The sequence below is a fragment of the Balaenoptera musculus genome, chromosome 4 (genome assembly GCF_009873245.2).
Source record: "Balaenoptera musculus isolate JJ_BM4_2016_0621 chromosome 4, mBalMus1.pri.v3, whole genome shotgun sequence".
In the NCBI taxonomy this organism is placed as follows: domain Eukaryota; kingdom Metazoa; phylum Chordata; class Mammalia; order Artiodactyla; family Balaenopteridae; genus Balaenoptera; species Balaenoptera musculus.
In genome coordinates, this window is record NC_045788.1 from 141,608,723 (window position 1) to 141,621,969 (window position 13,247).

Below are 13,247 nucleotides of genomic sequence, written 5' to 3' on the forward strand. Positions count from 1 at the left end.
GACCAGGACCTCGGGGACAGCTGAGCCCCTGCCCTCCCCCCGGAGTCCCCAGTGCACCGTGGAGCACGTGCTCTGAGACCTCAACCTTGCTGTGTCCAGCACCCCATGCACACCCGGCCACGAGACCGGTCTATGTGACCTGTTTTGACTGATGGGCACCCTGGGGAAGGTGCTTTTGGAAACCACACCTTAGTGGCCTTTGATTCATTATCAGTCTCACGTTGCTCACAATTATTGCCACAGGCCATCAGAGGACAGAATGAAATGAGGGCCTTTCCTGCACCCAGGCCCCGCCCTGGTCCACCTGTCTCCACCTGACCCAGGCTGAAATTCAGTGTCCACGGATGACCTTCCTTCCAAGCATCTCGCTACGGTCCTGAGGGCTTCTGGAAGCGGATGCAGGACCATTGCTTCATCACCCCTGGGGTCTACTGACCCCTGCCTGTGACACAGGTGGCCGCTGCCTGCTGCAGGGATGCAGACCCATCACCCATGGCTGTGGCAATTGGCTGAGGCACCCAGGATGCAGCACCTGAGCAGTGGAATGAGTAGGGTTTGGAAGGCAAAGGCTGGGCCAGGAGGAGGCAGAGGGTGTGAGCAGGCCAGGAAGACGAGGGGCGTGTGGATCAGTGGACAGAGCAATGGAAAGTCCAGCGGGGCTGGAGGGAAAAAGCTCACACCTGCCAATCCCCCGGCACTCGTGGCCCTTCACAGCCTTTACCTGTTAGGTCCTCACCCTCCCGTGTGGTCTGAAGTATCACCTCCACTGACACCATGTGACTTGGAAGCTCAGAGGGTCTAGGAGACCGCCGTGCCCAGGCAGCCCGGCTGGAGAGCACAAGCCAGGGGTCAAACCTGCATGTCCGGCAACCTCACCATGACCTTGGAGGCCAAAGAAATGAGTGTGAAATTACTCAGAAATAACACAGGAGAAGCAGGTGGGGGCTTGGCTCTGGGTGTCACACCGGAGAATCTATAGCCACGTTAGGGGCAAATGAATAGATCGCTCTGTGACTCGCAGCTTTCCAGGGAGGCTCGGGTTCTGATTTCGTCCTCAGGTGGTGGGCTGGGTCCGGCCGCGGGGCCTCCCTGGCTCACCCGCGGGTCTGACTCCCAGCCTTGCCCGCGCCTGTCACCTTCAGGAGACTCACTCGGCGCTGGACTCTGGGGGTCTTTCTGTAAAGCGAGAGTCACCCGCGGCCCCTTTGGGATTGAGCAGCTGATCTTTCTCAGGCTCACAGGCGAGGCCTGGACGAGGCTGCTCAGCGCACGGCGCCCTCGCATCCCTGGAGCTTGCGGGCCGGCGCAGCCACCTGAGCCCCGCACAGGATGCGACGGGCTCAGAACTTCCACACAAACCAGAGGCCGCCTGCCAGTGTTGTTCAGCTCTTACCAACCACGCCTCCCTCCTACCCGGGGTCCCTCGAGGCCTCGGGGCACCACGAGCTTGTTCCACCCGACAACTTTCGGCCCCCCTCCCCGTCTAATAAGAGGCGTTCTCTGTGCCTGCTCTGACCTCGGGGTGTCCTTCCTCCCACAGTGGGCGTCATCCTGGTCGTGGGCCATGGCTCGGCGCTGGACTCCTGCACCCGCCCACTCCTTGGGCTGCCGCCCCGGGACTGCACAGACTTCACCCAGCTAGTGAGGAAGGTACGTGCCCCCCCGTTTCTCTTTCTGCCGCAGAAACAGGCAGCCCGACAATGCGGCGTCACCACACGCCCCTCTCAGAACGAAGACAAGGGCAGCAGGGACCCACCTGTCACCTGAGAACGTGCCCGCCTGCTCTGACGCAAAGGGCAGCCTTGGGCAGGGAGCTGACGGGGGAGGTTTGTCATCTTTCTCATGATGGCAACTGTGGCCGTTTGCTACCAACATAATATAAAAAACAAGACAGAGAACTTTTATTATCAGGTCACATGATAATCCCTTGTCACTCCGTAGTTGAGCACTTGGTCCAGTGGGGGGTGAGACATTTGGATAAGAAGAGAAAGGGCGGTTGCTGGGCTGACTCGCTCTGGGGACTGGGGGGCTGACGGACAGAAGGGAGCCCCTCCCTCTTGCCTTTGGAGTCATCCAGCCTCGGAACGCACGAGCTGGTCAAAGCTGCTGGGGTGCCTGGTGCCGGGCCGGGGCCGTATAAACACATACTGAAAAAGCAAGCAGGTGACGGATGTGTAGAGAAGGATAACGGGTACTTTGGACCAACCTGTGGAGCACCACCTGGCAAAGCAGAGGTGGCTTTTATCCAGATGGCAAGGTGAATGGAGGCGGGAAACTCGGGGCTCAGACCCCGCCCCCCCATCCCTGCCCCCTAAATCTACGCAGGGCCTTGCTCCTGCTGACATCGCCATGTCTCCCATCCCCGCGTACTCCTACGTGGCCGCTCCTATTCTTGCATCCCTTCCCACCCCGGGGCCCCCTGGGGGTCCTCGTCATCCAGGCAGACAGCAGCGCTGCACACGCCAGACGCTGACTGAGATTGCATGTCAATTGCATGTTGACACGGTTCCAAAATCCCACTAGTCTTTGTGGCCAAATCCCCACCCACTCCCCTGACCCTTGGCCTCCCCTCTCGAGATGCCAGCCTTGAACTTCCAAACTCCCGCCACTTTCTTACACTGAGGATTTGGTGTCCACCCCCCACCCCATCCCCAAGTTAGCTAGACTTGCCAGTTAATATCAGAAATTCATCAAGGGCTTTACCAACCAAGGATGGGCCTTAAAGTCAGGGGCAGCTGAAAACGGACATTCAGGAGCCCACCCCCATCACACTCATCCCCGAACCCTGCCCCCAGTCTCTACAAACAGAAGGCGAGAGTATCCCTGAGTCAACGCCAGCCCCCAATTGGATCCTGCCCCCCAGGTTGGAATTTTTGCACGTTTCTTCTAACCAAGCAATTTCCGGACATTGAAAAGAGAGGGGAAAAAAAGGAAAGCAGAACACGTAAACAAACAAAGCCTTAAAAACAAAGATCTGCTCCAAACCATTTATTTTACAGGGAATTGAGGTCTAAAGTTTCGCTTTGTCCTTTAATCTTGGGTTTAAAAACACAATACCTGTATCTTTTTGTGCTGCTGAATTCGAGGATGGAAGCCCCTCTTGAAGCAGTAGGGTAGACAGAAGGGGTTCTCAGCCTCAACATTGTTGACGTTTGGGCAGGACGGCGCTGTGCTGTGGGGACTGTCCTGTGCATTGTGGGATGTTTAGCAGCATCTCTGGCCTCTACTCCTGAGATGCCGTAGCACCCCCAGCTGTGACAAAGAGTGAGGTCTGCAGACATTTCCCACTGCCCGTGGGAGGGGTGGGGAGCCTCCACTGAGGGCTGCTGTGTTGGATGCTGGTGCTGCGTTCAAGGCATCGTGGGTACGTCACGCCAGCCTCCAAGGCTGTTGGCTTTGGAACAAGTCTGAAATCCATGGACCTGGTATAAAATAATAATAAGTGATTTAACTCTGTTCCAGATCCCTTCTCTGGGTATGTGCTTCTGCGAAGAAAACAAAGAGGAAGGAAAGTGGGAGTTGGTGAACCCTCCCGTGAAGACGCTGACTCATGGCTCAAACTCAGCGTTTAACTGGAGTAACTGGATCCCAGGCAACTAAGAGCCACCTCTATGTTTGCATAATTCACAATGATGAAGAGGGGAAACGCTTCGCAGTGGCTGTAAGATACTGTTATTTGAAAAGATCATAGTCTCCCCTAATATGACTTGTAAAAGCACAAAAGGCACTTTTAGATACCAGAGTGTTTGCCCTCTGCGGACCGTCATCCTGTGAGCTTAGCTGTGGGGATGCCACCTTGTACCATGTGCAATGGCCGTGTGGCTTGGAGGGGAATGAGGAACCATTACACTGACCCCACAGAAAATTCTACTTTACTTTATATGTCTTTATTCATCAAGTCCCCAATTGTTTTTTTCTTTTTCTGTTTCAATCACTCTTTGGCTATGTCCACATAGGCCAAAAGAGGTGGAATATTGAATAAAATGGTGCAAGAGGGCTTCCCTGGTGGCGCAGTGGTTGAGAATCTGCCTGCCAATGCAGGGGACACGGGTTCGAGCCCTGGTCTGGGAGGATCCCACATGCCATGGAGCAACTAAGCCCGTGAGCCACAACTACTGAACCTGCGCGTCTGGAGCCTGTGCTCCACAGCAAGAGAGGCCGCGATAGTGAGAGGCCCGCGCACCATGATGGAGTGGCCCCCACTTGCCACAACTAGAGAAAGCTCTCGCACAGAAACAAAGACCCAACACAGCCAAAAATAAATAAATAAATAAATAAATTTTAAAAAAATGGTGCAGGAAAACCACCTACCAGATCAAAACCGGGAAACAGGCTTGGTGACCACAGACCAGGTATTAGTTTCCTGTTGCTGCTGTAACAAGTAACTGCACAGCGCTGATTAGAGACACAACTTTTTTAAACACACACGTGTTTACTCTGTTACAGTCCTGCAGGTCAGCAGTTCTGAAATAGGCCAGCGGGTTCCTTTCCTTCCGCGGCCCTGGGGAGAATCTGCTTCCCTGCTTCTCCAGGCTTTAGAGGCGCCTGCATTCCTTGGCTCACGGCACCTTCCTCTGTCTTCAAAGGCAGCAGTGGTGCCTCTTCAGATCTCCCTGTTCCTCTACTTACAGTCACATTGCCTTCTGCTTCTGACCTTCCTGTCTCCCTTTTGTAAATTCCCCTGGGATTACATTGAACCCACCCAATAATCCCAATAATCTGGGAATATCTCCCCATCTCAAGACCCATAACTTAATCTCACCTGCAAAGTCCCCTTTGCCATGTGATGTAACGTAGTCACAGGTCCAGGGATTACGATATGCACATCTCTGGGGCCGCTCAGTCTTCAGCCCACCCCACCCCCAATCCTTCTAAGCACTTCCAGCTGCTTATACAGAGGCCAGTGTGTAAGGATTTGTGACATCCCCCCTTGGTGCAGGTCTTATTCAGCTTCTCTTTTTCTCCCTTTGATCAAGTGGAGGGGGGAGGAGAGCTTTGCAAATGGAGGCAGTGGGTCCTGCCCTGACTATCAGGAAGGAAAAACCAGAGAACCCCCAAGCCCACCAGGCACAATGAAGTATCCAGAGATGGTGTATCCAACGGTGCTCTGACTTTGAAGAAGCTGGTCCAGGCAGTCGATGGGGGGCCCCCAGCGGTGTCCTCTCACCCCATCCTTGCTGAAGAAAAAGAAAAAGTCCTCCAAGTGCTCAGAGGGAGGGGACAGTCGTGGTTGGATGTGCTACACCACCACCTCGCAATCCCTCTGGGTTCGCTCCTGGATATCCCAGTGCCACACGGATCTTCTTAATCACGATGATGATAAAAACTTCACCAATCAAGCAAATGGGGTTTACATAGTGGTCACTGCTTTGGGGTGGTCCACAAGATATCCGGGTTCACCCTCTCGGGGGGGAGGCTTCTGGGTCTCACGCCCCTGGGTGATGAAGGGGGCAGACAACCACCTCCTCTTCACTGGGCTGCTGATGGGGGTTTACACGGGATGACAAGATGGGTTTGAATCTCGGAGCTCGAAGTCAAGTGTGCAAGAAACACTGTTTTCTTTATATTCTCTAATTCTTCTGACTAGCCCCCCACTTCTGCTGCAAAGATAGAAAAGCCCACTTCTGTCATTCTCGGCTTCCAGAATGACCCTCACTGTGCGGGGCTTCCTTGGGCACAGAGCTGTCCTGCGGAGGGGCAAGGATGGAGGTGCCTTTGGAAGCTTTTCATTATTTGGTGTAAGTTTTCAACTCTATGAACTAATAAGGAACCAAAAAAGAAGGAAAGAAAGGTTTCTGAGCACTCCTCTCTTTCCTCTTTCCTTTGGCCCTGCTGGTCCTCGGGTGTTTACAAGCCTAGTCTGAGCCCTGCTGACCTCATCTGGAAATAGATGTCCTGTGCCCACCGGCGCCCACCTCCGACCCCGCCCACATTATCTCTTTGATTTCCTCACCTGTGAGCTTGAAAAAACAAACCTGGAAAGGAGCCCTCCACCGTGTTTTGCCTGCTGCCCCCCACACGGTGGAGGTTAACGTTGTTTAAGATCTTTGTGGCACAATGACTGGGGTTGCTCCTGGCCAGTACTTGGCTCTTTCGGAAGATGAGAGGAGGCTGAAAGGGGGAGGAGGAGCTGGCCTTGGGCTGCGAAGGAATTGAGGAGCCTGAGCTCATGCCTGTGACGGAGAAGCCCTCAGCCACAGGTCTGGGGCCACCCATCCCTGCAAACACTGCTAAGTTTCTCTGAGAAGAAAGAGCCATCATGATTTTCCACTGAAGCAAGTCTTATTTTAGCACCAAATTTGAGATGCTTTAGGTATGAGTCATGTTGCTGAATTTTATGGGTTGAATCATGTCCCCCCAAATTTTATAAGTTGAAGTCCTAACCCACAGCACTTCAGAATGTGACTTCTATTGGAGATGGGTCTTTAAAGAGGTGATAAAACTAAAATGAGGTCATTGGGGTAGGCCCTAATCCAAGATGACTGGAGTCCTTATAAGAAGAGGAGATTAGAACACAGACATACAGAGGGACAATCATGTGAGGACACAGGGAGAAGAAGGCCATCTACATGCCCAGGAGAGAGGCCTCAGAGGGACCAGCCCTGCCCACACCTCAGTCTTGGACTTCGAACCTCCAGAGTATAAGACTAAAATAAACAACTATTTTTTGAGCCACCCAGCCTGTGGCACTTTGTCAAGGCAGCCCCAAGACACTACTACAGAGCATAAAAAACATTGATACAAACACCAAAAATGGATACTTCCGAAGGGCTGGTTACGGGCCAGGGCATGCAGCTCAGCACAGGGCCCATAATAAATGTTACCATTGGGGCTTCCCTGGTGGTGCAGTGGTTGAGAATCTGCCTGCCAATGCAAGGGATACGGGTTCGAGCCCTGGTCTGGGAAGATCCCACATGCTACAGAGCAACCGGGCCCGTGAGCCACAATTACTGAGCCTGCGCGTCTGGAGCCTGTGCTCTGCAACAAGAGAGGCCACGATAGTGAGAGGCCCGCGCACCGCGATGAAGAGTGGCCCCCGCTTGCCGCAACTAGAGAAAGCCCTCGCACAGAAACGAAGACCCAAAACAGCCAAAAATAAAATAACTAAATAAATTAAAAAAAAAAAAAAAAGACCACTGCTAACACAGGAATTTTAAAAAATAAAATAAAATAAAAATAAATGTTACCATCAACTGAGCCTGTTTAAAGCGTCCAGATCCACACACGACCCCTCCCGACTTTTTCTGTACTTATTTTCAAACAGTTAACATAAAAATCTAACTCCCTGTGGGCAGGTCTTGTGAGGAGTAAAGGCCGGAACCTGGGTCACCTAAAGGTCCTCCCTCCCTGGCCTTGGGGAAGAATGAGGTCCGGGGACATTTGTGCTGACCCCCTCTTCCCACCCCAGTTATTTCTGGGGGCCCTCTGGGGAGCATGGGTGCTCGGGAAGTGATCTGTGGGACACTGCCTTTCTCAGCCCCCAAGTTCAAGAGCCCCTAGTGGCTTTGCCATCCTACCGTCTGGAGGAAGGCACCCACCTAGGGTCACGGCCCACGCTCCCAGAACCTCCTACACAGAGCCAGGCTGGGGGTCTCATCCTCTCCAAGTCCCTTTGTCACCTGGGCTCCGGGGCTCACAAAGGCCTACAAACAGCCCTAACTGCCCCTCCCACTCCATCAGACCCCCAGATCGGTCCAAGGAGCTGTGGCAGAGGAAGTGGGGAACAGAGGTGTCCCTCCCACCCACGTGCAGAGACCCTGCACCCTCTGGCCATGCATCGAAAGCCAGTTGTCAGTACTTGCAGATGCTGGGACCATAAGCCTGGAACCCCAAGAAATGGACTGAAATCCTCATACCCCAGGAAGAGAATTCAGCAGCATGGCTGAGCTCATGGGTAAGTTCAAGCATCAATAGCTTTTGTTTAGGGCCACATCCTTAGGAGATACGGCACAGAGAATGTCCCGTTTGCATGACCATGACAGCACAACATGAAACGTCTAGGAATGCACTTACAGGATTCATGAGAACTTAACATACCACTGAGGGGCACAGAAGAAGGCTGGAATGGTTGGAAAGGCACGCCATGTTCCCCCATAGAAAGCAAGACTCAACATCACAAGGATGCCGTCTCCTAAATTCAGCCACAGGGTGACCACAATCAAATTCAAATCATGAAAATGACTTTTGAGGGAGAAATGAGTGGATTCTGAAGTTCATGAGGAAAAACAAACTTCCAGGAGGAATAACTAACAAAATCCAAAAGGGAGTGTTGGGATAAGAGTGGAAGTAACCCCAACAGATATTAAACCCATTATAAAGCTACTGTAGTTAAAACAGTGTGGCAGAAGCGCTGGATTTTAGGCAGAGCGATCAGAGGTATAAATAGAAAGACAGGAATCAGCCCTGAAACATAGGCGTTTAGGTATGTTAAACTGGGTAATGGAATGACCGGGGTGGGGGTGGGGGGCAGATGATTAAGTCAGTGATGTTGGGACAGTAGGGTCGCCATCCAGGGAAGAGAAGGTTGGAGTCGTTCCTCACTCATTGCAAAAAAAAAAAGAAAAGAAAAGAAAAAATCAAAGGTTTAAATGTAAAAAGTGAAATTGTAGAAGTACTAGAAGACACCATGTGAGAACTTTTTAAAAGTATCTCAGGGTGGGGGGTGGGGGGGAAGGCCTTTGTAACCATGACACAGAAATCTGGAACTATAAATGGAAAAATAGATAAATTCAACTAAAATATTTTTCAAATCTGCTTTAAAAAGCACCTTCAACAAAGTTTAAAAGTACAAGCTGGGAAAGTACAAAATTTAAAAGTACTACAAGCGTAACCCGACCCCCAGCCCACCCAGCCTCTTCCCTCTGCACCCCAGGGACCCTGATGCCCTTAGCCATGCTCTGCCTCGCTCTGCTGTTTACTGTCACTTGTTTGTGTAGACATTGCTTATTTCAAAGGGTGCAACGGCGACCACATGCCAAGTTCACCACAAGCCCAGGACCTGGGCAGGGAGTGGCACCCGGTCACCTCTGTGACCGTGATTCACCTGCAAACCTGCTCCATTTACATGGTCCAGGGTTTCCCAACCTCGGCACTGTTGACACTGGGGAGGGATAATTGTTTCTTGTGGGGACTGTCCTGTGCATTGTGGGCATCCAGCAGCATCCTTGGTCTGGACCCAGTAAGATGCCAGAAGCACCCCTCCTCCCCATTATGATAACCAGAAACGTCTCTGGACATCGCCAAATGTGTCTGGGGGAGCAAAATCACCCCAGTTGAGAACCACTGATGTATCCCTTCCCAGAGATGCTGAGAGCCCTGTCCCCAGGTGATGACACGTGAAGTCACTCGGGCTCCCCAGGACCCGCACAGGTGTGCCGGTGGAACCCCTGCTGGGTACACGTGCTATTATGGAGACAAATACCTTAACCAATAGGTCCCTATCTTGAGCTGAGCAGCCTGTGTTGCTCTGAAGGGCAGGACTTTGTGCATTACAGGACAGAGGAAGCCCGGGGGTACCTGTGAACAGCTGTGTGAGCCTGGGGAGCTGCACTGAGGGGTGGCCAAGACCAACAGGGGAGAGCTCTGTCAAATGGGTCTTTCTGTCCTGGTGGCCGAGACCTGGTGGCAACCCAGCCTTGTTTCTAGTCTTTTAGTCCATTTGACCGAGTCCCCCAACCAAATTCTAGAACTTGAAAGTCTGTTTTTGTTTTTGTTTTTTTTAATTTTTACTTTATATTGGAGTATAGTTGATTTACAATGTTGTGTTAGTTTCAGGTGTACAGCAAAGTGATTCAGTTATACATATACATATATCTATTCTTTTTCAGATTCTTCTCCCATATAGGTTGTTACAGAGTATTGAGTCCCCTGTGCTATACAGTAGATCCTCATTGATTTATTTATTTTATATATAGTAGTTGTGTATGTTAATCCCAACCTCCTAATTTATTCCACCCCCCACCTTTCCCCTTTGGTAACCATCAGTTTGTTTCCTAAGTCTGTTTGTTTTGTAAATAAGCTCCTTTGTATCATTTTTTTAGATTCCACGTACAAGTGATACTATATGAAAGTCTGCCATGAACACCCAATGGCTGTAGAGTCTTTGGACACAGTGCATGGTCCCAAATCAGAGTAATCTCCTCAATCCCTATCCCGTACTTCCTCCCTCCCCCAGACCCCAAGGGCCAGCAGACAATGGATACACAAAAAGTAAATAGAATTGCAAGAAATAGTTTCCAATAATGAAGGAGACATTAATTATTCAACGTCACCACCAGCATTGTCCAAAGGAATTAAATTGGGTTTGGGAGACCTGGGTTTGTGCTCCAATTCTGTCCTTTACTCATGTGACCTCGGGTACCATTTCTGTGTGTTTTGGGTGCGCCACTGTGACCTGGCGTTGGGTAACAGCATCCTACCCTCTATTCTGGAGGAAATGTCACCCTCTTAGCAGTGAGCACTGGGGGGCTGAGCTGGGGTGTCTGCGGCATTTGCCAATTTCCATGATGCAAATGCTCCTCCCACCGTGGCTGATTCTGAGCCATCAGCGTTTTAACAGTTGATTCACAAAATGCCTGAGCATTTCAAACGCCGCTCTCCTGAGCTGGTGTGAGCCGGCTCCAGCCCACCACTGCTCTGTGGGGAGAGGTCAGGTTTAGTGAGAGGGGCTTCGACTGGCCTGCGGGCACCATCGCAGCCATGTGCTTCGGGCTGGTGCCCACTTCCTGCTAAAGAAAACAAGCCTCTTTCATAAAGAGGGGGAAGGGCAGGAGGAGGGGGCCAGATCAGGAGAGTGAGGAGACCATGGCCCTGGGCTGGGAGGAAAGACTTGGCAGAAGAGCCGGTCCAGGGGGTATCAAGTGAGATGCTGTGTGCTGGGCTCTGGACAGACGTTTGGCTCCTAGGATCCCTCCAAGGTTGTGTCTCTTCCGGGTTCCGGGTCCAACCAGCGACTCTGGCACCTGGACCCTGCCTGGAGGGAGCCCCACCGCTTGCCTGTACCCAGTCTCCCTGTTCAACTGGGCACCACCTGCTTCCACCCCCTCCTGACCTGCTGCTCCCCCACACACACACACGAGAAAACCACACACTTCCTCCAAGGCAAGACAAAGCCTGCACACTCCACGCACTGAGTAAAGTCTTGGGGGTGGAGGTGGCAAACTACCAAGCTGAACTTGACTTTTACAGACTTCACAGATTTTACAGGATGCTCCATCACAAAGGGTAGTAAGAACTCAGCTGTGTCGAAAGGTCTTTGCAAGTTCCCGCAGAAAATTTCCAGAATCCTTAGCTTCTCATCCCTGTTTGGTTCCAAGTAAATGCCACTTCCAGCTGTTGAATACCATTTGCTTCTAAAGCTGAAGCCCCCAAAAAAGCTAAGAATTAGACACACACACACATACACATGATCTTCTCAGTGAAGCAAAGACGTTCTTGAAGAAATCATTCCAAAAATGAATGATCTGGAAATGTCAGATTTCTCCTTCTCCCTCCAAAAGTGTTTCTTTCAACTAGTACCTCATTACGTTTCATTCTGTTCCACTCACAATAAGATGAGAATCTGCTAGTGCAATAAGCCAAACTGTTTTCCAAAGAAGCTACAGCACATAAGTCCCAAAGGAGAAATGCTCTGAGTGAGCTGCAGGTAGGCTCTCCCCCAAAACCCTTCCCAGAAAGGCAGCCCATCTGATTTTAGTGGTTGATTCTGGAAAGTACACGTTTTACTGCCTTCAGTGATTCTTGGACCATTTTGCTCTCCTTGCTCGGGGTGCTGACGGAAGGGTGGACCCTGTACCCTGGCTCACGTTGACATATTAAAAATGGGGGTCCCAGAGCTTATTATCTGGGAAAACACAACCAGCCTTTGAGGAAAAGCAAGGAACCCTGAATAAGCCATCTATCAGCTTGCTTCTCAAACATGCAGTGGGATGGGCATCACCTGGGAGCGTGTTAGAAATGCAGAGTCTCAGGCCCCTTGCTCACCTGCTGGCTCAGAAGCTGCATTTTGACTCAGTCCCCAGCGGGTCTGCATGAAGTGAACGTGAAGAGGTGCTGTCTGCCTTGAAGAAAATATATTATGTCACGTGCCATGAGAAGATGAAGAGGGACACAGCAGAGATGGTGACACAGCATTTGTGATAGAAATGTGCCACCATCCCCACGTCCTGACCCTCTGAGGTCCCAGTTGACTACTCTAACATCTTCCTAACTAGTTCTCTTCCTTTGTTTATTCCTTAAGATAAGTGAACCCAAAGAAGATGTGGTGCATGTACACAATGGAATACTACTCAGCCACAAAAAAGAATGAAATAATGCCATTTGCAGCAACATGGATGGACCTGGAGATGATCATACTAAGTGAAGTAAGTCAGACAGAGAAAGACAAATATCATGTGGTATCACTTATATGTGGAATCTAAAAAAACGATACAAATGAACTTATTTACAGAACAGAAAGAGACTCACAGACATAGAAAACAAGCGTATGGTTACCAAAGGGGAAAGGGGTGGAGGGATAAATTAGGAGTTTAGGATTAGCAGATACACACTACTATATATAAAATAGATAAACAACAAGGACCCACTGTGTAGCACGGGGAACTATATTCAATATCTTGTAATAACCCATAATGGAAAAGAATCTGAAAAGAATATATGTATAAATGAATCACTTTGCTGTACACCTGAAACTAACACAACATTGTAAATCAACTATACTTCAATAAAAAAAAAAAGATAAGTGAACCCATATTTTACCACTAGAGGGAAAGCTTTCTTCCGCCCTTAAGACCTCCTCGGAAGCCTCAGAGTTTATGTGAGATGAACATGGGCATCATCTACATGGGCAGCTGGAGGCCCTGGAGACAGAAACTTAGACTCAGTCCCCGCCCCGTAGAAGCTCCTGCCGTGCACAGGACATGTGTGGATGAGCGAGCGATGGGACATAGTCAGGGCGTGCGGGGGTCTGGGGAGCCCCAAGGAGACTGCCTCACCTGATCAAGTCTGCCTTCATCTCCAGTGCCCATTCACTGTCACATAAACGTCATCCCGGTCGTGTCCTCTGGCTCTGCAGCCCAGCCCCACCGAGGAGGTCTGAGAAGCAGCGGGAAGATGGCCAACCACAAGGCTGAGAGGAAACACTGGTCACTTCATATGAGCTAGAGATGAAATGAAGCTCAAAAAGAGAGTCGGGCCCCAAATTGATCCCCGATGAACTGAGTACAGCTGTCCCCCCCCAGGGGTTATAA

General features: G+C 50.9%; 2 protein-coding genes across 3 annotated transcripts in view; one reads left to right on the plus strand and one right to left on the minus strand.

Annotated features, from left to right (window-relative positions):
* UBASH3A (ubiquitin associated and SH3 domain containing A) overlaps positions 1-3,983 on the plus strand; it is a 40,284-nt gene extending 36,301 nt beyond the window's left edge. Inside the window, exons 13-14 of one of the 2 annotated variants that reach the window (XM_036850687.1) lie at positions 1,541-1,650; positions 3,463-3,983. In XM_036850687.1, the coding sequence (XP_036706582.1) occupies positions 1,541-1,650; positions 3,463-3,600 (248 nt within the window). In that variant the 3' untranslated portion in view covers positions 3,601-3,983. The remainder of the gene's footprint in view (positions 1-1,540; positions 1,651-3,462) is intronic. The other variant, XM_036850688.1, reaches the window with a different exon arrangement.
* The window catches only part of RSPH1 (radial spoke head component 1), a 45,123-nt gene continuing 35,230 nt past the window's right edge, over positions 3,355-13,247 (minus strand). The window contains exon 10 of the mRNA XM_036850690.1: positions 3,355-3,422. The gene's annotated coding sequence lies outside the window, so the exon portion shown is untranslated. The remainder of the gene's footprint in view (positions 3,423-13,247) is intronic.